Source organism: Salmo salar, chromosome 12 (genome assembly GCF_965601325.2).
Source record: "Salmo salar chromosome 12, fSalSal1, whole genome shotgun sequence".
In the NCBI taxonomy this organism is placed as follows: Eukaryota; Metazoa; Chordata; class Actinopteri; order Salmoniformes; family Salmonidae; genus Salmo; species Salmo salar.
Genome location: NC_138302.1, coordinates 97,765,681 through 97,793,447, shown reverse-complemented (window position 1 = coordinate 97,793,447; position 27,767 = coordinate 97,765,681). Strand labels below are relative to the sequence as shown.

The following is a 27,767-nucleotide window of genomic DNA, read 5'->3' as shown; positions in this document are numbered from 1 at the left end:
TTTGAGCTTCTAGTCATGAAATCTATGCAGCCTACTCACTCACTTTTTATAGCTACTGTTTACAGGCCTCCTGGGCCATATGCAGTGTTCCTCACTGAGTTCCCTGAATTCCTATCGGATCTTGTAGTCATAGCAGATAATATTCTAATTTTTGGTGACTTTAACATTCACATGGAAAAGTCCACAGACCCACTCCAAAAGGCTTTCGGAGCCATCATCGACTCAGTGGGTTTTGTCCAACATGTCTCTGGACCTACTCACTGCCACAGTCATACTCTGGACCTAGTTTTGTCCCATGGAATAAATGTTGTGGATCTAAATGTTTTTCCTCATAATCCTGGACTATCGGACCACCATTTTATTACGTTTGCAATTGCAACAAATAATCTGCTCAGACCCCAACCAAGGAGCATTAAAAGTCGTGCTATAAATTCTCAGACAACCCAAAGATTCCTTGATGCCCTTCCAGACTGCCTCTGCCTACCCAAGGACGTCAGAGGACAAAAATCAGTTAACCACCTAACCGAGGAACTCAATTTAACCTTGCGCAATACCCTAGATGCAGTAGCACCCCTAAAAACTAAAAACATCTGTCATAAGAAACTAGCTCCCTGGTATACAGAAAATACACGAGCTCTGAAGCAAGCTTCCAGAAAATTGGAACGGAAATGGCGCCACACCAAACTCGAAGTCTTCCGACTAGCTTGGAAAGACAGTACCGTGCAGTATCGAAGAGCCCTCACTGCTGCTCTATCATCCTATTTTTCCAACTTAATTGAGGAAAATAAGAACAATCCGAAATTTCTTTTTGATACTGTCGCAAAGCTAACTAAAAAGCAGCCTTCGCAAATGGAGGATGGCTTTCACTTCAGCAGTAATACATTTATGAACTTCTTTGAGGAAAAGATCATGATCATTAGAAAGCAAATTACAGACTCCTCTTTAAATCTGGGTATTCCTCCAAAGCTCCATTGTCCTGAGTCTACACAACTCTGCCAGGACCTAGGATCAAGGGAGATACTAAAGTGTTTTAGTACTATATCTCTTGACGCAATGATGAAAATAATCATGGCCTCCAAACCCTCAAGCTGCATACTGGACCCTATTCCAACTAAACTACTGAAAGAGCTGCTTCCTGTGCTTGGCCCTCCTATGTTGAACATAATCAACGGCTCTCTATCCACCGGATGTGTACCAAGCTCACTAAAAGTGGCAGTAATAAAGCCTCTCTTGAAAAAGCCGAATCTTGATCCAGAAATTATAAAAAACTATCGGCCTATATCGAATCTTCCATTCCTCTCAAAAAATTTTGAAAAAGCTGTTGCACAGCAACTCACTGCCTTCCTGAAGACAAACAATGTATACGAAACGCTTCAGTCTGGTTTTAGACCCCATCATAGCACTGAGACTGCAATTGTGAAGGTGGTAAATGACCTTTTAATGACGTCAGACCGATGCTCTGCATCTGTCCTCGTGCTCCTAGATCTTAGTGCCGCTTTTGATACCATCGATCACCACATTCTTTTGGAGAGATTGGAAACCCAAATTGGTCTACATGGACAAGTTCTGGCCTGGTTTAGATCTTATCTGTCGAAAATATATCAGTTTGTCTCTGTGAATGGTTTGTCCTCTGACAAATCAATTGTAAATGTCGGTGTTCCTCAAGGTTCCGTTTTAGGACCACTATTGTTTTCACTATATATTTTACCTCTTGGGGATGTCATTCGAAAACATAATGTTAAATTTCACTGCTATGCGGACGACACACAGCTGTACATTTCAATGAAACATGGTGAAGCCCCAAAATTGCCCTCGCTAGAAGCCTGTGTTTCAGACATAAAAAAGTGGATGGCTGCAAACTTTCTACTTTTAAACTCGGACAAAACAGAGATGCTTGTTCTAGGTCCCAAGAAACAAAGAGATCTTCTGTTGAATCTGACAATTAATCTGGATGGTTGTACAGTCGTCTCAAATAAAACTGTGAAGGACCTCGGCGTTACTCTGGACCCTGATCTCTCTTTTGAAGAACATATCAAGACTGTTTCAAGGACAGCTTTTTTCCATCTACGTAACATTGCAAAAATCAGAAATTTTCTGTCCAAAAATGACGCAGAAAAATTAATCCATGCTTTCGTTACTTCTAGGCTGGACTACTGCAATGCTCTACTTTCCGGCTACCCGGATAAAGCACTAAATAAACTTCAGTTAGTGCTAAATACGGCTGCTAGAATCCTGACTAGAACCAAAAAATTTGATCATATTACTCCAGTGCTAGCCTCCCTACACTGGCTTCCTGTTAAGGCAAGGGCTGATTTCAAGGTTTTACTGCTAACCTACAAAGCATTACATGGGCTTGCTCCTACCTATCTTTCCGATTTGGTCCTGCCGTACATACCTACACGTACGCTACGGTCACAAGACGCAGGCCTCCTAATTGTCCCTAGAATTTCTAAGCAAACGGCTGGAGGTAGGGCTTTCTCCTATAGAGCTCCATTTTTATGGAATGGTCTGCCTACCAATGTGAGAGACGCAGACTCAGTCTCAACCTTTAAGTCTTTACTGAAGACTTATCTCTTCAGTAGGTCCTATGATTAAGTATAGTCTGGCCCAGGAGTGTGAAGGTGAACGGAAAGGCTGGAGCAACGAACCGCCCTTGCTGTCTCTGCCTTGCCGGTTCCCCTCTTTCCACTGGGATTCTCTGCCTCTAACCCTTTTACAGGGGCTGAGTCACTGGCCTACTGGTGTTCTTCCATGCCGTCCATGCGGGGGGTGCGTCACTTGAGTGGGTTGAGTCACTGACGTGGTCTTCCTGTCTGGGTTGGCGCCCCCCCCCCCCCTTGGGTTGTGCCATGGCGGAGATCGTTGTGGGCTATACTCGGCCTTGTCTTAGGACGGTAAGTTGGTGGTTGGAGACATCCCTCTAGTGGTGTGGGGGCTGTGCTTTGGCAAAGTGGGTGGGGTTATATCGTGCCTGTTTGGCCCTGTCCGGGGGTATCATCGGATGGGGCCACAGTGTCTTCTGATCCCTCCTGTCTCAGCCTCCAGTATTTATGCTGCAGTAGTTTATGTGTCGGGGGGCTAGGGTCAGTCTGTTACATCTGGAGTATTTCTCTTGTCTTATCCGGTGTCCTGTGTGTATTTAAATATGCTCTCTCTAATTCTCTCTTTCTCTCTTTCTGTCTTTCTCTCGGAGGACCTGAGCCCTAGGACCATGCCTCAGGACTACCTGGTATGATGACTCCTTGCTGTCCCCAGTCCATCTGGCCGTGCTGCTGCTCCAGTTTCAACTGTTCTGCCTGCGGCTATGGAACCCTGACCTGTTCACCGGACGTGCTTGTTGCACCCTCGACAACTACTATGATTATTATTATTTGACCATGCTGGTCATTTATGAACATTTTAACATTTTAACATCTTGACCATGTTCTGTTATAATATCCACCCTGCACAGCCAGAAGAGGACTGGCCACCCCTCATAGCCTGGTTCCTCTCTAGGTTTCTTCCTAGGTTTTTGGCCTTTCTAGGGAGTTTTTCCTAGGGAGTTTTTCCTAGCCACCGTGCTTCTTTCACATGCTTTGCTTGCTGTTTGGGGTTTTAGGCTGGGTTTCTGTACAGCACTTTGAGAATATCAGCTGATGTACGAAGGGCTATATAAAAATAAATTTGATTTGATTTGATTTAAAGACACTGAAGCAGCAAACTTTGTGGAAATTAATATTTGTGTCATTCTCACAACTTTTGGCCACGACTGTAGGTTGGAGGCTAAGTCAACAGAGAATGATATAGCTGGATGGATGAATGGAGGAGTGGATGAATGAATGGAGGGGTGGATGAATGAATGGAGGGGTGGATGAATGAATGCAGGGGTGAATGAATGCATGGAGGAGTGGATGAATGAATGGAGGGGTGGATGAATGAATGGAGGAGTGGATGAATGAATGGAGGGGTGGATGAATGAATGCAGGGGTGGATGAATGAATGAGGGGTGGATGAATGAATGGAGGGGTGGATGAATGAATGAGGGGTGGATGAATCAATGGAGGAGTGGATGAATGAATGAGGGGTGGATGAATGAATAGAGGGGTGGATAAATGAATAGAGGGGTGGATGAATTAATGGAGGAGTGGATGAATGAATGAGGGGTGGATGAATCAATGGAGGAGTGGATGAATGAATGGAGGAGTGGATGAATGAATGGAGGGGTGGATGAATGAATGAGGGGTGGATGAATGAATGGAGGGGTGGATGAATGAATGAGGGGTGGATGAATCAATGGAGGAGTGGATGAATGAATGAGGGGTGGATGAATGAATAGAGGGGTGGATAAATGTATAGAGGGGTGGATTAATTAATGGAGGAGTGGATGAATGAATGGAGGAGTGGATGAATTAATTGAGGGGTGGATGAATGAATAGAGGGGTGGATGAATGAATAGAGGGGTGGATGAATTAATGGAGGAGTGGATGAATGAATGAGGGGTGGATGAATGAATAGAGGGGTGGATGAATGAATAGAGGGGTGGATGAATGAATGGAGGGGTGGATGAATGAATGAGGGGTGGATGAATTAATGGAGGGGTGGATGAATTAATGAGGGGTGGATGAATGAATGCTACAGTACCTATCTTTCACAAAGGGGTTCACTTTGCAGGTGTCTGTTAGGAACCGTACCACATCCACATGACCTGAGGACAAAACACTATGTATCTTAGGGGTAACACACACACATAATGCCTTATGATACACTTCTAGCGCATTATAACACTTGCTAAAAGCTGTCATAACAACTAGGTAGGTGTAACATTTTTACATTTTAGTCATTTAGCAGACGCTCTTATCCAGAGCGACTTACAGTAGAGTGCATACATTTTATTACATTTTAAATACGGTAACATCACTATGATGCATTATAAGACATAATAGCAATTAGGAGCCACCAATGGATTGTAGCTCACCCTCTGCGGCAGCCACGTGTAGAGCTGTCCTAGAGTCATAGTCTTTCAGCTCCATATCCATCGATGACAGAGCAAACCTGAGAGGACAGGATAGGAGACGAGAGGAGCAATATTCTACATATTATTCCTCATTTCCAAGAGGTTTACTGTGAAGGATTTCTTGCTAGGAGAGAGTGCCATCTACAGCACGTGACAAGTAGTAAAACGAACAATACATTTACTTTGCATTAATTAAATAACCAGGTTGGTCTCTACATATAACCTCCTAGATGATGGTTCTTTTACCTTCTGAGGGCTGATACATCTCCACTGTAGGCCGCAAACATCAAGTTCACCACAGACTTGTTCTACAGATATAGCAGAGATAAATACAACTTAGACTGGATGGGAAACTGGGAGACAGATACATAACCATTCATAGGACTAGGGTTGCAAAGAGTCCGAAACTTTCCGGTAAATTTCCGGAACCTTTCAGGCAATTTTCCATGGGAAGTTAAGCACTGGAATTTTGGGAATTTTGCTTAAATTCATCAAAAAAGTTTGCTTATTGTCACGTCCTGACCAGTAAAAGAGGTTGTTTGTTATTGTAGTTTGGTCAGGGCGTGGCAGGGGGTGTTTGCTTAGAGTGTTTCCAGGTTTGTTGGGCTATGTTCTTGTTAGTCTATTTTTATGTTAGTTCTAGTATGTCTATTTCTATGTGGTGTTTATTGGGTTGACCTTCAATTGGAAGCAGCTGCTCACCGTTGCTTCTAATTGAAGGTCCTATTTAAGAGGGGTGTTTTTTCTATGGGATTTGTGGGTAGTTGTTTCCTGTTTTGTGTTCGTGCACCTGACGGGACTGTTTAGTGTCGTTTATTATTTTTGCATACGTGTTTATTTTTTTTTCTTCTTTAATAAAATAAGAAGATGAGTTTACACGTTCCCGCTGTGTTTTGGTCCAATCCCTACGACACCCGTGACAGAACTACCCACCACAAACGGACCAAGCAGCGGAGGAAGGAGCGGCAGCAGAGCTGTAAAGAGGACTGGACATGGGAGGACATCCTGGACGGCAAGGGATCCTACACGTGGGAAGAGATCCTGGCCGGAAGGGATTGCCTCCCATGGGAACAGGTGGAGGCAGCCAGGAGAGAGGAGATACTGGCGGGTGAGTCACCATGGAGGAAGGCTGAAGAGGACAGAGAACGCTATGCTGGGACACGGCTAGCAAGGAAGTCTGAGAGGCAGCCCCAAGAAATCTTTTGGGGGGGGCACACGGGGAGATTGGCTAGGGCAGGCAGTAGACCTGAACCAACTCCCCGTGCTTATTATGGGGAGCAGCGGATCAGAAGAGTGCCGGTGTATGCGGAAGTGCGCACGATCTCGCCCATGCGCACGCACAGTCCGGTGCGAGCGATCCCAGCCCCTCGCAAGTGCCGTGCTAGAGTAGGCATCCAGCCTGGAAGGAGGATGCCTGCGCAGCACATCTGGCCACCAGTGCGCCTCCTAGGCCCAGGCTACCCTACGCCTGCTCTACGCACGGCAACCATCAGGCCTCTGCACAGCCCAGTTCGCCCTGTGCCAGCACTCCGCTCGTGCAGGGCTACTATTACCATCCAGCCAGGACGGGTTGTGCAGGAGGTGCGCTCCAGACCTCCAGTGCCTACTCATGGCCCGGTGTATCCAGTTCCTGCTCCTCGCACTAGCCCTGAGGTGCGTGTCTCTAGTCTGGCGCCTCCAAAGCCAGCACCCCGCACCAGGCCTCCAGTGCATCAGCCCAGTCCAGCTCGTCCTGCTCCTGCTCCTTGCACTAGCCCTGTGGTGCGTGTCCCTAGTCTGGCGCCTCCTTAGCCAGCCCCACGCATCAGGCCTTCAGTGCGCAGTCCCCGTCCAGAGTGTCCGACAACAGTGCCCCGTCCAGAGTGTCCGGCAACAGTGCCCCGTCCAGAGTGTCCGGCAACAGTGCCCCGTCCAGTGTCCGGCAACAGTGCCCCGTCCAGTGTCCGGCAACAGTGCCCCGTCCAGAGTGTCCGGCAACAATGCCCCGTCCAGAGCTTCCGGTGACAGTGCCCCGTCTAGAGATGGCCCACAGTTCGGAGCCTGCAGAGACGGCCCACAGTCCGGAACCAGCAGAGACGGCCTACAGTCCGGAACCAGCAGAGACGGCCCACAGTCCGGAACCAGCAGAGACGGCCCACAGTCCGGAACCAGCAGAGACGGCCCACAGTCCGGAACCAACAGAGACAGTCCACAGTCCGGAACCGACAGAGACGGCCCACAGTCCGGAACCGACAGAGACAGCCCACAGTCCGGAACCGACAGAGACAGCCCTCCAGTCCGGAACCGGCGCAGCCAGAGTCGCCCTCCAGTCCGGAACCGGCGCAGCCAGAGTCGCCCTCCAGTCCGAGGTCTCCAGCGACGCGCATCAGCCCGAGGTCTTCAGCGATGCACCTTAGTCCAGAGACTTCGGGAGGGGTAAAATATAATAAGCATTTAGAGCGGGTGGACAGGTTAGGTTGGGGAGTAAGGCCGGAGCCTGAGCCACCTCCGTAGTAGGAGGTTGGGGAGGGGAGGTGTAGCACAAGAACCGTCGGTGACGGTGGCCACCCTCCCTTCCCTCCCTTTAGTTAGGTTTATTTTTTTATTTTTTTTATTATTATTATTTTTTGTGTGAGGTGCTTCCGGGGTCTGCACCTTTTGGGGGGGTACTGTCACGTCCTGACCAGTAAAAGAGGTTGTTTGTTATTGTAGTTTGGTCAGGGCGTGGCACGAGGTGTTTGTTTAGAGTGTTTCGGGGTTTGTTGGGCTATGTTCTTGTTAGTCTATTTCTATGTTAGTTCTAGTATGTCTATTTCTATGTGGTGTTTATTGGGTTGACCTTCAATTGGAAGCAGCTGCTCCTCGTTGCTTCTAATTGAAGGTCCTATTTAAAAGGGGTGTTTTTTCTATGGGATTTGTGGGTAGTTGTTTCCTGTTTTGTGTTCGTGCACCTGACGGGACTGTTTAGTGTCGTTTGTTATTTTTGCATACGTGTTTCTTTTGTTTTCCCTCTTTAATAAAATAAGAAGATGAGTTTACACGTTCCCGCTGCGTTTTGATCCAATCGATACGACACCCGTGACACTTATAACACTGAACCTTTTTTGTGGGATACACATAAGGCGATTCTAGGTATTGTGGCATATTTTGATTAAACTATCCCCAATTCAATGGAATTGCAACCCTCTGCATGCACAGTGCACTCTTCCATCACGTGTGCAGTGCACTCTTCCATCACGCGTGCAGTACACTCTTCCATCACGCGTGCAGTGCACTCTTCCATCACATGTACAGCTGATTCTCAAGATCTTGCACACTAATGAGATGCTATTGAGCCCACACTACTACACTGTCTGAGCCAAGGACTACATGCTTTCTGGTAAGTTTTAATTACAATACTGGGTGGGGTGAATATATTTTATATGACATACATGATTTTTTTGTTAACTAGTAAATAGTAGCCTACAGCAAAATGTGTTTAAATCATTTCTAACTTGTTAACAATTTCTGCTAGTTAGTTTTTGCTACCATCTGGGTTTTGTAGCTTGCTTGAGGCTGCTAACTGAGGAGTGTTAATTCACCTGTTTCCATACATGTTTCATTTTAAAACATTTATCTTACAAAGGAGTTAATCTAACTATTTATCTGTACATGGAATTGTATTTGTTGTTTTAAAAAAAAAAGTTATAATCTTTACAGGAAAATGCCACGGCACTATCTCATGTGTGGAGACATTTCACTGCAGCTAATGTAGAAGGAAAAGCTGTGTACATTTGCAAATACTGTGACAAATCATATGTGAAGAATGCAACAAAGATGCAGAATCATCTGACCAAATGCATAAAGTTCCCTCAGCGCTCACAACAAGCAACCTCTGACTAAAGTCCATCTACTTCTATTCGAGGCGAAAATGATGAATCAGACACCTTATCGATAGCAACAGCTCCTGGTCCTCTTGGAATCAGAAGGTTTTTTTGACTCAATGGAGGAACGTAGTCAGAGAAATGCTGATGAACGTCTTGCTCGAGGTATGTATGCAACTGGTTCACCTCTGATGCTCACAGGCAATGTGTATTGGAAAAGATTTCTGAATGTTTTTCGCCCAGCATACACCCCTACAACCAGACATGCTTTATCTACTCATTTGCTGGATGCAGAGTTCAACAGAGTTCAAGTGAAGGTCAAGCAAATCATAGAGAAAGCAGACTGTATTGCAATCATCTCTGATGGGTGGTCGAATGTTCGTGGGCAAGGAATAATTAACTACATCATCTCCACCCCTCAACCAGTATTCTACAAGAGCACTGACACAAGGGACAACAGACACACCAGTCTCTACATTACAGATGAGCCGAAGGAAGTCATCAATGACCTTGGACCACATAAGGTATTTGCACTGGTGACAGACAATGCTGCGAACATGAATGCTGCTTGGTCAAAAGTGGAGGAGTCCTACCCTCACATCACACCCATTGGCTGTGCTGCTTGCTCATGCATTGAATCTGCTCCTCAAGGACATCATGGCACTAAAAACAATGGATACACTCTTCAAGAGAGCCAAGGAAATGGTAAGGTATGTGAAGGGTCATCTAGTTATAGCAGCAATCTACCTCACCAAGCAAAGTGAGAAGAATAAGAGCACCACATTGAAGCTGCCCAGCAACACCCGTTGGGGTGGTGTTGTCATCATGTTTGACAGTCTCCTGGAGGGGAAGGAGTCTCTCCAAGAAATGGCCATATCACAGTCTGTCAATATCGACAGCCCCATCAAGAGGATCCTCCTGGATGATGTATTTTAGGAGAGAGTGGCAAGCAGCCTGAAACTCCAGAAACCTATAGCAGTAGTCATTGCACGGATTGAGGGAGACAATGCCATCCTGTCTGATGTTCAGACTCTGCTTGCAAATGTAAGAGAAGAAATCCGTACTGCCCTGCCCATTTCACTGTTGCTCCAAGCAGAGGAAACTGCAGTTCTAAAATACATCAAAAAGCGTGAAGACTTCTGCCTGAAGCCCATACACGCTGCAGCGTACATGTTGGACCCCAAGTATGCTGTCAAGAGCATCCTGTCTGGTGCAGAGATCAACAAGGCCTATGGTGTCATCACTACTGTGTCTTTCCACCTTGGCCTGGATGAGGGCAAGGTTCTTGGCAGTCTGGCGAAGTACACTTCCAAGCAAGGGCTTTGGGATGGAGATGCAATATGGCAGTCTTGCCAACATATCTCATCAGCCACCTGGTGGAAGGGACTTTGTGGCTCTGAGGCTCTTTCCCCTGTTGCCTCCATCATCCTCCAAATCCCACCAACATCAGCCGCCTCAGAGCGCAACTGGTCCTTGTTTGGGAACACACACACCACGCACGCATCAGGCTGACCAATACAAGGGTTGAAAAATTGGTGGCCATCCGGTCTATATTTGAGTTTTTTTGAGACTGACAACATGCTATCCTCAACAAGGTTGGAAAGTGACAGTGAAGATGAGGCCTCAGAGTCTGATGTTCAAGAGGTGGACATTGAGGAGGTCCAGGGAGAAGACATGGAAGCCTGAGAGGAAGACCACCAAAGCTTTAGTTTGTAGACTATCATTTTACAGATGAATGTTGAAAACGTTTTTGGGAGATGCGATGGATCATTGGGGATCATTCAATATTCCCTTTCTTTTGTTGTTCAGTGAAATCATCCCATGTGAAGAGTCAACTCATCTAATTAAAGTTCAATTCGAAACAATTTTAATTTTTTTTCTATTGGAAGGATTTAATCATTTGCAATTATGTCTACTTATGATAAGGTAAAAGGTTTATGTTTCTGTCTGAATATGATATGGTAAATATATCCAATGCAAATCATCTACATTTAAATGGTATTAATATTAATTTGCATATATTCCAGTTAATTCCCATATATTCCAGTTATTTCCCATATATTCCCGTTAATTCCCATATATTCCCGTTAATTCCCATATATTCCTGTTAATTCCCACGGGAAGTTTCCACCTCTGAATATTCCCCAAAATATGCAACCCTACATAGGACACAGATACATAACCATTCATAGAACACAGATTTATATAACCATTCATAGTACACAGCTACATAACCATAACCATACATAGGACACAGATACATCATCATTCATAAGACACAGATACATCATCATTCATAAGACACAGATACATAACCATTCATAGGACATAGATACATAACCATTCATAGTACACAGATACATTTAAAAATATATATATATTTTATTTAACCTTTATTGAACTAGGCAAGTCAGTTAAGAACACATTTTTATTTACAATGACGGCCTACCCCGGCCAAACACAGACGACGCTGGGCCAATTGTGCGCCACCCTATGGGACTCCCAATCACGGCCGGATGTGATACAGCCTGGAATCGGACCAGGGACTGTAGTGACGCCTCTTGCACTGAGATGCAGTGCCTTAGACCGCTGCGCCACTTGGGAGCCATTCATAGGACACAGATACATAACCATTCAAATTACACAGATACATAACCATTCATAGCACACAGCAACATAACCATTCATAGGACACAGCTACATAACCATTCATAGGACACAGATACATAACCATTCAAATTACACAGATACATAACCATTCATAGGACACAGCTACATAACCATTCATAGTACACAGATACATAACCATTCAAATTACACAGATACATAAACATTCATAGGACACAGCTACATAACCATTCATAGTACACAGATACATAACCATTCATAGCACACAGCTACATAACCATGCATAAGACACAGATACCTAACCATTCATAGGACACAGATTCATAACCATTCATAGGACACAGCAAAATAACCATTCACAGGACAAAGCTACATAACCATTCATAGGACACAGATACATAACCATTCGTAGGACACAGATACATAACCATTGATAGTACACAGCTACATAACCATTCATAGTACACAGATACATAACCATTAATAGGACACAGCTACATAACCATTCATAGGACACAGATACATAACCATTCATAGGACACAGCTACATAACCATTCACAGGACAAAGCTACATAACCATTCATAGGACACAGATACATAACCATTCGTAGGACACAGATACATAACCATTCATAGTACACAGATACATAACCATTGATAGTACACAGATACATAACCATTCATAGTACACAGATACATAACCATTAATAGGACACAGCTACATAACCATTCATAGGACACATCATTACAAAAGCAAACTTAAACCTCACTTTACAGTGAGGGAAAAAAGTATTTGATTCCCTGTTGATTTTCTACGTTTGCCCACTGACAAAGAAATGATCAGTCTATAATTTTAATGGTAGGTTTATTTGAACAGTGAGAGACAGAATAACAACAAAAAAATCCTGAAAAATGCATGTCAAAAATGTTATAAATTGATTTGCATTTTAATGACGGAAATAAGTATTTGACGCCTCTGCAAAACATGACTTAGTACTTGGTGGCAAAACCCTTGTTGGCAATCACGGAGGTCAGACGTTTCTTGTAGTTGGCCACCAGGTTTGCACACATCTCAGGAGGGATTTTGTCCCACTCCTCTTTGCAGATCTTCTCCAAGTCATTAAGGTTTCGAGGCTGACGTTTGGCAACTCGAACCTTCAGCTCCCTCCACAGATTTTCTATGGGATTAAGGTCTGGAGACTGGCTAGGCCACTGCAGGACCTTAATGTGCTTCTTCTTGAGCCACTCCTTTGTTACCTTCGCCGTGTGTTTTGGGTCATTGTCATGCTGGAATACCCATCCACGACCCATTTTCAATGCCCTGCTGAGGGAAGGAGGTTCACACCCAAGATTTGACGGTACATGGCCCCGTCCATCGTCCCTTTGATGCGGTGAAGTTGTCCTGTCCCCTTAGCAGAAAAACACCCCCAAAGCATAATGTTTCCACCTCCATGTTTGACGGTGGGGATGGTGTTCTTGGGGTCATAGGCAGCATTCCTCCAAACACGGCGAGTTGAGTTGATGCCAAAGAGCTCCATTTTGGTCTCATCTGACCACAACACTTTCACCCAGTTGTCCTCGGAGTCATTCAGATGTTCATTGGCAAACTTCATATGGGCATGTATATGTGCTTTCTTGAGCAGGGGATCCTTGTGGGCGCTGCAGGATTTCAGTCCTTCACAGCGTAGTGTGTTACCAATTGTTTTCTTGGTGACTATGGTCCCAGCTGCCTTGAAATCATTGACAAGATCCTCCCGTGAGGTTCTGGGCTGATTCCTCACTGTTCTCATGATCATTGCAACTCCACGAGGTGAGATCTTGCATGGAGCCCCAGGCCGAGGGAGATTGACAGTTCTTTTGTGTTTCTTCCATTTGCGAATAATCGCACCAACTGTTGTCACCTTCTCACCAAGCTGCTTGGCGATGGTCTTGTAGCCCATTCCAGCCTTGTGTAGGTCTACAATCTTGTCCCTGACATCCTTGGAGAGCTCTTTGGTCTTGGCCATGGTGGAGAGTTTGGAATCTGATTGATTGATTGCTTCTGTGGACAGGTGTCTTTTATACAGGTAACAAACTGAGATTAGGAGCACTCCCTTTAAGAGTGTTCTCCTAATCTCAGCTTGTTACCTGTTTAAAAGACACCTGGGAGCCAGAAATCTTTCTGATTGAGAGGGGGTCAAATACTTATTTCACTCATTAAAATGCAAATCAATTTATAACATTTTTGACATGCGTTTTTCTGGATTTTTGTTGTTGTTATTCTTTCTCTCACTGTTCAAATAAACCTACCATTAAAATTATAGACTGATACTTTCTTTATCAGTGGGCAAACGTACAAAATTATCAGGGGATCAAATACTTTTTTCCCTCACTGTATGTTTTAGCAAATATGTTAATTTTTTTTGTTATGTTTACCTTATAACTCTCTTAAGTCACAAAATCCCTTACCCTATCATCTCCGTCCTGCCTTCGAGGGTCCTGCTTCTTGACAAAGTGTCTTAGGTTGTCATAGTTGTGGAAGTTAAACGAAGACACCAGCTCCTGAAAACCAAAGCATGTCAAAAAGACATGGCAAAAAAGACATGGCAAAAAAGACATGGCAAAAAAGACATGTCCAAAAAGACATGTCAAAAAAGACATGTCAAAAAAGACATGTCAAAAAGACATGTCAAAAAAGACATGCCAAAAAGACGTCAAAAAGACATGTCAAAAAGTTCAGTCTCCGGTACAGCATCGGGAGGCAGAAACATTATGTATGTGGTAACACTATCGAAGGGTGCCTACGTACAGACTTTATAACACATTCATAACCTGTACATAGGGTGTACCTAAGCATTTCTCACTCTGTACACGCAATTCAGTCATTTTATCATTTATAACACCTGGAAATAAAGCTAGTAACGTTACCTGGCAGAAGTGTATTCCCCGGACACTGTTTCCAACCTTGTCTAAAGGAGGAGACCAACACATGACTCCCATGACGTTAGGAACCACCAACAGAACCGCTCCAGACACCCCGGACTTTGCAGGCAAGCCCACCTGAGAAAGAACCATACAGGGACCATACATAGTTATGATAAAACTGTCAGTTGAAGCCTCCAACAAAAAAAAATCAAAAAAAAAGGTGGCCTTAATTTCACCAATACATGTTTAAAAAGTTTACGTTACCAAGACTATAAATACATGGCATTTTTAAAAGTTTAAGCTACTCCACAATGAATTCAATGACATTCAAATATATTTTATTTTCTGAGAGGGAACTTTATGTGGTGATGGATTGCTACATTCAAGACACGTAACATAGAATGCAAAACATGTACAGTACATGTTTAAATACATTAAATTCATACACATAGGTAGTAGCATACTTTTCCCTACTGCATCATATGACTACTGTATAACTACTGTACAACTACTGTATAACTACTATATGACTACTGTATAACAACTATATAACTACTGTATTACTACTATATAACTACTATATAACTACTGTATAACAACTATAACTACTATATGACTACTGTGACTACTATATAACTACTATATAACTACTGTATGACTACTATATAATTACTATATGACTACTATATGACTACTGTATGACTACTATATAATTACTATATGACTACTATATGACTACTGTATGACTACTATATAACTACTATATGACTACTATATGACTACTGTATAACTACTATATAACTACTGTGACTACTGTATAACAACTATATAACTACTATATAACTACTATATAACTACTGTATAACTACTGTATGACTACTATATGACTATTGTATAACTACTATATGACTACTATATAACTACTGTATAACTACTATATGACTACTATATAACTACTGTATAACTACTGTATAACTACTATATGACTACTGTATGACTACTGTATAACTACTATATGACTACTGTATAACTACTATATAACTACTATATAACTACTGTATAACTACTGTATAAGTACTATATGACTACTGTATAACTACTGTATAACTACTATAGGACTACTATATAACTACTGTATAACTACTATATGACTACTGTATGACTACTGTATAACTACTATATAACTACTATATGACTACTGTATAACTACTATATGACTACTATATGACTACTGTATAACTACTGTATGACTACTGTATAACTACTATATGACTACTGTATAGACTACTGTATAACTACTGTATGACTACTGTATAACTACTGTATAACTACTATATGACTACTATATGACTACTGTATAACTACTATATGACTACTGTATAACTACTATATGACTACTGTATAACTACTATATGACTACTGTATAACTACTATATAACTACTGTATAACTACTGTATAACTACTGTATAACTACTATATGACTACTGTATGACTACTATATGACTACTATATTACTACTGTATAACTACTGTATAACTACTATATGACTACTGTATAACTACTATATGACTACTCTATTACTACTGCATAACTACTGTATAACTACTATATGACTACTGTATAACTACTATATAACTACTATATGACTACTGTATAACTACTATATGACTACTATATAACTACTGTATAACTACTATATGACTACTGTATAACTACTATATGACTACTATATGACTACTATATGACTACTATATTACTACTGTATAACTACTGTATGACTACTATATGACTACTGTATGACTACTATATGACTACTATATAACTACTATATGACTACTGTATGACTACTATATGACTACTATATAACTACGTATATGACTACTGTATAACTACTATATGACTACTGTATAACTACTGTATAACTACTATATAACTATTATATGACTACTGTATAACTACTATATGACTACTGTATGACTACTATATAACTACTGATATAACTACTGTATAACTACTGTATAACTACTGTATGACTACTATATGACTACTGTATAACTACTATATAACTACTGATTAACTACTGTATAACTACTATATGACTACTGTATAACTACTATATGACTACTGTATAACTACTATATAAATACTGATTAACTACTGTATAACTACTATATGACTACTGTATGACTACTATATGACTACTGTATAACTACTATATGACTACAGTTTGACTTACATGGAAGGCCATCTGCCCAGAGAAGTCGTACATGCCGCAGGAATGCATGAGACTCAGGGTATTCCGTACGGCCTCGGCACTCAGCACCCGCTCGCCTGTGATTGGGCATATGCCCCCATGGGCCAGCGTGGCGGCCATGACACTCCCAGACTCACAGGTCACCTCTATGGAACAGAGCTGAAAGGAAATCATTTATTTACTAAAACATAGAGAGAGTGTCTACAGTGCCTGTGTCTACAGTGTCTGTGTCTACAGTGTCTGTGACTCGGTGCCTGTGACTCGGTGCCTGTGACTCAGTGTCTGTGACTCAGTGCCTGTGTCTACAGTGTCTGTGACTCAGTGCCTGTGACTCAGTGTCTGTGACTCAGTGCCTGTGACTCAGTGCCTGTGTCTACAGTGTCTGTGACTCAGTGTCTGTGACTCCGTGTCTGTGACTCAGTGTCTGTGACTCAGTGTCTGTGACTCAGTGCCCGTGACTCAGTGCCTGTGTCTACAGTGTCTGTGACTCGGTGCCTGTGACTCCGTGTCTGTGACTCAGTGCCTGTGACTCAGTGCCTGTGTCTACAGTGTCTGTGACTCAGTGTCTGTGACTCCGTGTCTGTGACTCAGTGCCTGTGACTCGGTGCCTGTGTCTACAGTGTCTGTGACTCAGTGCCTGTGACTCCGTGTCTGTGACTCATTGTCTGTGTCTACAGTGTCTGTGTCTACGGTGCCTGTGACTCGGTGTCTGTGACTCGGTGTCTGTGACTTAGTGTCTGTGACTCAGTGCCTGTGACTCAGTGTCTGTGACTCAGTGCCTGTGTCTACAGTGTCTGTGACTCAGTGCCTGTGACTCAGTGCCTGTGTCTACGGTGTCTGTGTCTACGGTGTCTGTGTCTACGGTGTCTGTGTCTACGGTGTCTGTGTCTACGGTGCCTGTTCCTCAGTGCCTGTGACTCAGTGCCTGTGTCTACAGTGTCTGTGACTCGGTGCCTGTGTCTGCAGTGTCTGTGACTCAGTGCCTGTGACTCAGTGTCTGTGACTCAGTGTCTGTGACTCAGTGTCTGTGTCTACAGTGTCTGTGACTCAGTGCCTGTGTCTGCAGTGACTGTGACTCCTCATACATACTGTATAGAGGTGATGCTCTATGACATTTTCCAGTAATAAATCATCATGATGCATTAGTAGAAATATTCAACATATACATAGCATCACAGTATCACAGTGTGGTAAAGTGCTATCTTGAGGATGTATCGTTTACCTGGAAGTAGAAGTCCAGTGCATCAATCATTTCTGCCCCACGTGGAAAACACTGCAGATGGAAACCAGTTTATAATATCATTTCTGCCCCACGATGGAAAACACTGCAGATGGAAACCAGTTTATAATATAATTTCTGCCCCACGATGGAAAACACTGCAGATGGAAACCAGTTTATAATATAATTTCTGCCCCACGGTGGAAAACACTGCAGATGGAAACCAGTTTATAATATAATTTCTGCCCCACGGTGGAAAACACTGCAGATGGAAACCAGTTTATAATATAATTTCTGCCCCACGGTGGAAAACACTGCAGATGGAAACCAGTTTATAATATAATTTCTGCCCCACGGTGGAAAACACTGCAGATGGAAACCAGTTTATAATATAATTTCTGCCCCACGGGTGAAAACACTGCAGATGGAAACCAGTTTATAATATAATTTCTGCCCCACGGTGGAAAACACTGCAGATGGAAACCAGTTTATAATATAATTTCTGCCCCACGGTGGAAAACACTGCAGATGGAAACCAGTTTATAATATCATTTCTGCCCCACGATGGAAAACACTGCAGATGGAAACCAGTTTATAATATAATTTCTGCCCCACGGTGGAAAACACTGCAGATGGAAACCAGTTTATAATATAATTTCTGCCCCACGGCGGAAAACACTGCAGATGGAAATCAGTTTATAATATAATTTCTGCCCCACGGTGGAAAACACTGCAGATGGAAACCAGTTTATAATATAATTTCTGCCCCACGGTGGAAAACACTGCAGATGGAAACCAGTTTATAATATAATTTCTGCCCCACGGTGGAAAACACTGCAGATGGAAACCAGTTTATAATATAATTTCTGCCCCACGGTGGAAAACACTGCAGATGGAAACCAGTTTATAATAGCAATAAGGCCCGATGGGGTGTGGCATACGGCAGCAAAAGGCTGTTCTTAGGCGTGACGTATCGCGGAGTATATGTGCCAAAGCCAGGTTAAAACAGCCACTGACCAAGCTCCAAGCTAATTAGATTCAGATGTGTGTAATTAGGCTGATGTAGTCAACAAACCTGATGATATCGGCCTTCACACACCCACCCCCTCACTCCATAACAGGGGTCTGAATACTTTCCGAATGCACCGTACTGTCCCTTTGGTTTTACACTCTCTACCTCACTGACCTTCTTCTCTTTGAGGTAGTATCCAATCGCAAAATTTCTATCGCCTGTTTCTTTTTCAGACTGGAACCTGAGAGACACAGAGACCAAAAGAGTCCATCACAACATCACGTCAATAATGCAACAAAGACAAACTGTTTTAGAAATGGGTTTTTTTTTCTCTGGCAAATTAAGACATTAGCAAAAACTCACGTGGCATTGCTGAACCCCACGTACTCTTGACCAGCCATCTTCTTGATAAAATCCATCACCTGAGCAGAAAGGACGACTGATATATAGTTATTATTCCATGACAAAGACAAGATAATTGCAGGCGTGGGGTGGCTTGTTATTGTGTCAAGCTTGTATTGTGTGTTCTACTAAACGGTATTGTATATGTGTCAATGTCAGGTGAGATGTATGGAATGACATGTACAGTATAGTACTTACATAGTCAAACTTCTCTGCCTTGTTTGAGCCAGGCTAGTGACACAGAGAAGGAGGGAAAACAGACATGAACAACGTACCTGTACCGTAAAAGCAACATAAAAGACAATCACATTAAAAGGCCTTTAGCTTAGTCAACCACAGGGTAGCAGTCTCCTTAAGGACTTTAGGATACAGGAAGCTGAAAACTTTACGATAGTATTGTTAATGATGTCCCAATATCCAGGACTTTATAATACAGGAAGCTGAAAACTTTACGATAGTATTGTTAATGATGTCCCAATATCCAGGACTTTATAATACAGGAAGCTGAAAACTTTACGATAGTATTGTTAATGATGTCCCAATATCCAGGACTTTATAATACAGGAAGCTGAAAACTTTACGATAGTATTGTTAATGATGTCCCAATATCCAGGACTTTATAATACAGGAAGCTGAAAACTTTACGATAGTATTGTTAATGATGTCCCAATATCCAGGACTTTATAATACAGGAAGCTGAAAACTTTACGATAGTATTGTTAATGATGTCCCAATATCCAGGACTTTATAATACAGGAAGCTGAAAACTTTACGATAGTATTGTTAATGATGTCCCAATATCCAGGACTTTATAATACAGGAAGCTGAAAACTTTACGATAGTATTGTTAATGATGTCCCAATATCCAGGACTTTATAATACAGGAAGATGTAAACTTTACTATAGTATTGTTAATGATGTCCTAATATCCAGGACTTTATAATACAGGAAGCTGAAAACTTTACTATAGTATTGTTAATGATGTCCTAATATCCAGGACTTTATAATACAGGAAGATGTAAACTTTACTATAGTATTATTAATGATGTCCTAATATCCAGGACTTTATAATACAGGAAGCTGAAAACTTTACTATAGTATTGTTAATGATGTCCTAATATCCAGGACTTTATAATACAGGAAGATGTAAACTTTACTATAGTATTGTTAATGATGTCCTAATATCCAGGACTTTATAATACAGGAAGCTGAAAACCTTACTATAGTATTGTTAATGATGTCCTAATATCCAGGACTTTATAATACAGGAAGATGTAAACTTTACTATAGTATTATTAATGATGTCCTAATATCCAGGACTTTATAATACAGGAAGCTGAAAACTTTACTATAGTATTGTTAATGATGTCCTAATATCCAGGACTTTATAATACAGGAAGCTGAAAACTTTACTATAGTATTGTTAATGATGTCCTAATATCCAGGACTTTATAATACAGGAAGCTGAAAACTTTACGATAGTATTGTTAATGATGTCCTAATATCCAGGACTTTATAATACAGGAAGATGTAAACTTTACTATAGTATTATTAATGATTATTAATGATGATAACCTACTAATATTGTACACGGTGACAAAAGAAAGCAGTTATCACAGTGTTTACTGTATATAGCAGCTTGTAAATATACTGGTAACGATTTTCATGAAGTCTCAGCTGTTTACAGACACTTTCAACAGTACACTTGTTTCAAATCAACAGCACCTGGTCTGAAACAAGTACATTATATATCACTGATCAAGCACTGATAGGGTGGATTTGCTTGTGAAATAACATTATTTTACGGTATACAAATTCAATAGCATTGCAGTGATGGCCCAAGAGACCCCGAATCTCATACGTCAATGCATGTCCTGTATCGGGGTATAAATAAGATAGTTTACTTCACAAAGATGTATGACACAGTAACAATTTCCATTTCAGTATATCGATTCAATTGAAGATGAATTCTGAACAGGTAAGCAGAAATCCAGACTTAAACCCTGCTGTTATTCCTTCAGGTTATCTCGGTCTTCTTTATCTAACTTCCACTTGGAGCCCCGTCCAACTTTATATATAATACAGCCTATCAGTTAACCTTGTCTGCTGTCTATCTGCCTTTCTCTCTGTCTGCCGGAGATAGCGACACACACACACACACACACACACACACACACACACACACACACACACACACACACACCACACACACACACACACACACACACACACACACACACACACACACACACACACACACACACACACACACACCTCTCCAAAGAGCCACATTAATTGTCTAAATTGATGCTCCCACCCATCTCAGGCTCCCTCCCCCAGCATGGTGTGAGGATGAGAGGAGAGTCCCCCAGCATGGTGTGGGGATGAGAGGAGAGTCCCCCAGCATGGTGTGAGGATGAGAGGAGAGTCCCCCAGCATGGTGTGAGGATGAGAGGAGAGTCCCCCAGCATGGTGTGGGGATGAGAGGAGAGTCCCCCAGCATGGTGTGAGGATGAGAGGAGAGTCCCCCAGCATGGTGTGAGGATGAGAGGAGAGTCCCCCAGCATGGTGTGAGGATGAGAGGAGAGTCCCCCAGCATGGTGTGGGATGAGAGGAGAGTCCCCCAGCATGGTGTGAGGATGAGAGGAGAGTCCCCCAGCATGGTGTGAGGATGAGAGGAGAGTCCCCCAGCATGGTGTGAGGATGAGAGGAGAGTCCCCCAGCATGGTGTGAGGATGAGAGGAGAGTCCCCCAGCATGGTGTGAGGAGAGAGTCCCCCAGCATGGTGTGGGGATGAGAGGAGAGTCCCCCAGCATGGTGTGAGGATGAGAGGAGAGTCCCCCAGCATGGTGTGAGGATGAGAGGAGAGTCCCCCAGCATGGTGTGAGGATGAGAGGGCCCCCAGCAGGTGGGGGGGGGCCCCCAGCATGGTGTGAGGATGAGAGGAGAGTCCCCCAGCATGGTGTGAGGATGAGAGGAGAGTCCCCCAGCATGGTGTGAGGATGAGAGGAGAGTCCCCCAGCATGGTGTGAGGATGAGAGGAGAGTCCCCCAGCATGGTGTGAGGATGAGAGGAGAGTCCCCCAGCATGGTGTGAGGATGAGAGGAGAGTCCCCCAGCATGGTGTGAGGATGAGAGGAGAGTCCCCCAGCATGGTGTGAGGATGAGAGGAGAGTCCCCCAGCATGGTGTGAGGATGAGAGGAGAGTCCCCCAGCATGGTGTGAGGATGAGAGGAGAGTCCCCCAGCATGGTGTGAGGATGAGAGGAGAGTCCCCCAGCATGGTGTGAGGATGAGAGGAGAGTCCCCCAGCATGGTGTGAGGATGAGAGGAGAGTCCCCCAGCATGGTGTGAGGATGAGAGGAGAGTCCCCCAGCATGGTGTGAGGATGAGAGGAGAGTCCCCCAGCATGGTGTGAGGATGAGAGGAGAGTCCCCCAGCATGGTGTGAGGATGAGAGGAGAGTCCCCCAGCATGGTGTGAGGATGAGAGGAGAGTCCCCCAGCATGGTGTGAGGATGAGAGGAGAGTCCCCCAGCATGGTGTGAGGATGAGAGGAGAGTCCCCCAGCATGGTGTGAGGATGAGAGGAGAGTCCCCCAGCATGGTGTGAGGATGAGAGGAGAGTCCCCCAGCATGGTGTGAGGATGAGAGGAGAGTCCCCCAGCATGGTGTGAGGATGAGAGGAGAGTCCCCCAGCATGGTGTGAGGATGAGAGGAGAGTCCCCCAGCATGGTGTGAGGATGAGAGGAGAGTCCCCCAGCATGGTGTGAGGATGAGAGGAGAGTCCCCCAGCATGGTGTGAGGATGAGAGGAGAGTCCCCCAGCATGGTGTGAGGATGAGAGGAGAGCAATAAAGCCGGCACAATCAGGTTCAAAGAGTTAAGAACACACAACACTACTGACTACACTACTGCCTACACTACTGCCTACACTACTACCTACACTACTGACTACCCTGCTGACGACACTACTGACTACCCTACTGACTACCCTACTGACTACACTACTGACTACCTACTGACTACCCCGACTACCCTACTGACTACACTACTGACTACCCTACTGACTACCCTACTGACTACCCTGCTGACTACACTACTGACGACACTACTGATTACACTACTGACTACACTACTGACTACCCTGCTGACTACAGTACTGACGACACTACTGACTACACTATTGTACTATGTGACTACTATCTACAGCCATGCCAGATATACCCGGATTCAAATACGGTTTGAAAATAATTACAGATACTTCTGCTGTGTTTGACTGACCTTGAACTTTACAATGGGACCAATAGAAAAGACAACGAGCATAGCCCGCCCACCTGGCACTCCAGGCAGCCTAAAGCAAATGTTTATGTTTTAAAGATTTCCAATAGCATTTTAACCCAAGTCTGGTGCCAAATAGATGCATGTGTCAGGGACAAAGCCAAATTAGGTCAGTGTTGGGTCCAAGGCTGGCAGGCGACCTGGATCATAAGTTCTGTGTTTGTATTTGTTTTACATGTCAAACATTGAACTGGTTTCAACCCCGTGGATTCATAAACCACTGAACCGTTAGTGGGTTTCAGCCCCGTGGATTCATAAACCACTGAACCGTTAGTGGGTTTCAGCCCCGTGGATTCATAAACCACTGAACCGTTAATGTGTTTCAGCCCTGTGGATTCATAAACCACTGAACCGTCAATGTGTTTCAGCCCCGTGGATTAATAAACCACTGAACCGTCAATGGGTTTCAACCCCGTGGATTCATAAACCACTGAACCGTCAATGTGTTTCAGCCCTGTGGATTCATAAACCACTGAACCGTCAATGGGTTTCAGCCCCGTGGATTCAGAAACCACTGAACCGTCAATGTGTTTCAGCCCCATGGATTCATAAACCACTGAACCGTTAGTGGGTTTCAGCCCCGTGGATTCAGAAACCACTGAACCGTCAATGTGTTTCAGCCCCGTGGATTCAGAAACCACTGAACCGTTAGTGGGTTTCAGCCCCGTGGATTCAGAAACCACTGAACCGTCAATGTGTTTCAGCCCCGTGGATTCATAAACCACTGAACCGTCAATGGGTTTCAACCCCGTGGATTCAGAAACCACTGAACCGTCAATGGGTTTCAGCCCCGTGGATTCATAAACCACTGAACCGTCAATGGGTTTCAACCCCGTGGATTCAGAAACCACTGAACCGTCAATGGGTTTCAACCCCGTGGATTCAGAAACCACTGAACCGTTAGTGGGTTTCAGCCCCGTGGATTCAGAAACCACTGAACCGTCAATGTGTTTCAGCCCCATGGATTCAGAAACCACTGAACCGTCAATGTGTTTCAGCCCCATGGATTCAGAAACCACTGAACCGTCAATGTGTTTCAGCCCCGTGGATTCATAAACCACTGAACCGTCAATGTGTTTCAGCCCCGTGGATTCATAAACCACTGAACCGTCAATGTGTTTCAGCCCCGTGGATTCAGAAACCACTGAACCGTCAATGTGTTTCAGCCCCGTGGATTCAGAAACCACTGAACCGTCAATGTGTTTCAGCCCCGTGGATTCAGAAACCACTGAACCGTCAATGTGTTTCAGCCCCGTGGATTCAGAAACCACTGACAGTGACGTATATCATTGACACATCATTGCGGGTGGGACGTTCCAGTGGAAGATTCAGTCAGGCACGATATACTCATACCATGTATACGTGTGGTCTGTGGACTGTCTGCCTATTTACCTTGATAAGAGAGCTGATGACAATGGCTCCAGCATTCACCATGGGGTTGTGGGGTTTGTCTAGGTACACAAGTATCAGGGTTAATACAGAGTTAACGCAGTACATTCATAGAATTAGAATTTTGAGCGATAAGTCTTAAGACAGACGATATCATGTCCACTTGGTAGAAAAACTATCTTGTCACTTTGAACTCACGTGGCCTTAACTTAAACTGAAATCATATCATATTCTTCCACCAAACTAACAAAACCCCTACAATATTGCAAAGGTTCCCTTACCCACCTTCCTCATCCAGGTAGAGCTTGTTGAACTTGAGTCCGCTGGGCTCCATCCCCACATAGCGGTGTACCTTCTCTGTCCCAGCCTCGTGAATAGCCACAGCATACTCCAGAGGCTTCACACACGACTGGAGACAGAAGGGCTGCTTGCTTTCTCCTACTGAGTGTCTGGAGGGGGAGGAGGGAGGAGAACGGAGAAACACAGGGGAAGAAAGGGAAAGGAGAAGATAGGGAGAAGACAGGGGGAAAAAAAGATAGGACAGGAGGAGAGAGGAAAACAGGGGAAGAGATAGGAAGTGAGAGAGGCCAGGAAGAGAGGAAAAACCAGGGAAGAAAGAAGAGAGGGAGAGAAGGCCTAGTTGTCAGCATAAGTAACTATTTCACATTCAGTTATGTTTTTAAATAACTTTTAATCTGCCAGACATCCTCTGTCCATCCACAGTACAGAGAGACACACCCCCAGAGGTCAGGACTGTTGTACCTACCTCTGTCCATCCACAGTACAGAGAGACACACCCCAGAGGTCAGGACTGAACTTGGCCAGGTGGGGAATGTAGACTGCTACCTGGATCCAGGAAGTACAGACCGACCATTAGAACAGGTGCATGTTTCCAGTTCTAACACAGTGCAGTAATATCTAGAAATGCAATTACCCCCCCCCCCCCCCCCAAAAAAAAAAATATTAAGAAAGATCAGCATTAACAATGTCAGAGTCTGGAATAAAAACTGTGCCTTCAGAAAAGTATCAGACCGCTTGAATTTTTCCACATTTTGTTACGTTACATCCTTATTCTAAAATGGATGAAATATTTGATTTTCCTCAGCAATCTAAACACAATACCCCATAATGGCAAATGTATTAAAAATAAATAACAGAAATACCTTATTTACATAAGTATTCAGATCCTTTGCTATGAGACTCAAAGTTTCCATTGATCATCCTTGAGTTGTTTCTACAACTTGATTGTAGAACCCGATGGTCACTCAGACAGAGCTCTAGAGTTCCTATGTGATGGGAGAACCTTCCAGAAGGACAACCATCTCTGCAGCACTCCACCAATCAGGCCTTTATGGTAGAGTGGCCAGACAGAAGCGACTCTTCAGTAAAAAGCACACAACAGCCCGCTTGAAGTTTGCCAAAAGGCACCTAAAGACTCTCAGACCATGAGAAACAAGATTCTCTGGTCTGATGAAACCAAGATTGAACTATTTGGCCTGAATGCCAAGCGTTACGTCTGGAGGAAACCTGGCACCATCCCTATGGTGAAGCATGGTGGTGGCAGCATCATGCTGTGGGGATGTTTTTCAGCGGTAGGGACTGGGAGACTAGTCAGCACAGAGACAAAGATAGGCAAAAACCCACTCGTAGCACGCGCTCCAGCAGGTATATCTCACTGGTCACCCCCAAAGCCAATTCCTCCTTTGGTCGTCTTTCCTTCCAGTTCTCTGCTGCCAATGACTGGAACAAACTGCAAAAATCTCTGAAGCTGGAGACTCATATCTCCCTCACTAGCTTTAAGCACCAGCTATCTATCAGAGCAGCTCACAGATCACTGCACCTGTACATAGCCCATCTGTAAACAGCCCATCTATCTACCTACCTCATCCCCATACTGTATTTATTTATTTATCTTGCTCCTTTGCACCCCAGTACTCTACTTGCACATTCATCTTCTGCACAACTACCATTCCAGTGTTTAATTGCTATACTATAATTACTTCGCCACCATGGCCTATTTATTGCCTTACCTTACCTCATTTGCACTCACTGTATATAGACTTTTTGTTTTCTTTTGTTCTACTGTATTATTGACTGTATGTTTGTTTATTCCATGTGTAACTCTGTGTTGTTGTATGTGTCGAATTGCTATGCTTTATCTTGGTCAGGTCACAGTTGCAAATGAGAACTTGTTCTCAACTGGCCTACCTGGTTAAATAAAGGAGAAAAAAATACATAAATAAAAAAGATTAATGGAGCAAAGTGCAGAGAGATCCTTGATGAAAACCTGCTCCAGAGCACTCAGGATCTCATACTGGGGTGAAGGTTCACCTTCCATCAGGACAATGACCCTAAGCACACAGCCTAGACAACGCAGGAGTGGCTTTGGGACAGGCCTGTGAATGTCCTTGAGTGGCCCAGCCAGAGCCCGGACTTGAACCCGATCGAACATCTCTGTAGAGACCTGGAAAAAAGCTGTGCAGCAACGCTCCCCATCCAACCTGACAGAGCTTGAGAGGATCTGCAGAGAGGAATGGGAGAAACTCCCCAAATACAGGTGTGCCAAGCTTATAGCGTCATAGCCAAGATGACTTGAGGCTGTAATCACTGCCAAAGGTGCTTCAACAAAGTACTGAATTCTTATGTACTGAATACTTATGTCAATGTGATTTAAGTTTTTATTTTATTTTTAACAAATGTTTAAAAAAATCTAAAACCTGTTTTTGCTTTGTCATTATGGGGCATTGTGTGTTGATTGATGACGTGGAAAAAAATATTTAATACATT

The 27,767-nt window shown here is 43.6% G+C and overlaps 1 protein-coding gene across 1 annotated transcript in view; it reads right to left on the bottom strand.

Moving 5' to 3' along the window:
• The window catches only part of LOC106566158 (glutaminase liver isoform, mitochondrial), a 47,789-nt gene that overhangs the window by 5,480 nt on the left and 14,542 nt on the right, over nucleotides 1-27,767 (bottom strand). The window contains exons 5-17 of the mRNA XM_045691954.2: nucleotides 25,747-25,826; nucleotides 25,266-25,429; nucleotides 24,984-25,042; nucleotides 19,455-19,487; nucleotides 19,218-19,276; nucleotides 19,029-19,095; nucleotides 17,846-17,896; nucleotides 16,606-16,782; nucleotides 14,372-14,503; nucleotides 13,913-14,005; nucleotides 5,240-5,301; nucleotides 4,955-5,031; nucleotides 4,621-4,684 (exon numbers count right to left, since the gene is read on the bottom strand). Of these exons, the coding sequence (XP_045547910.1) occupies nucleotides 4,621-4,684; nucleotides 4,955-5,031; nucleotides 5,240-5,301; nucleotides 13,913-14,005; nucleotides 14,372-14,503; nucleotides 16,606-16,782; nucleotides 17,846-17,896; nucleotides 19,029-19,095; nucleotides 19,218-19,276; nucleotides 19,455-19,487; nucleotides 24,984-25,042; nucleotides 25,266-25,429; nucleotides 25,747-25,826 (1,118 nt within the window). The remainder of the gene's footprint in view (nucleotides 1-4,620; nucleotides 4,685-4,954; nucleotides 5,032-5,239; nucleotides 5,302-13,912; nucleotides 14,006-14,371; nucleotides 14,504-16,605; nucleotides 16,783-17,845; nucleotides 17,897-19,028; nucleotides 19,096-19,217; nucleotides 19,277-19,454; nucleotides 19,488-24,983; nucleotides 25,043-25,265; nucleotides 25,430-25,746; nucleotides 25,827-27,767) is intronic.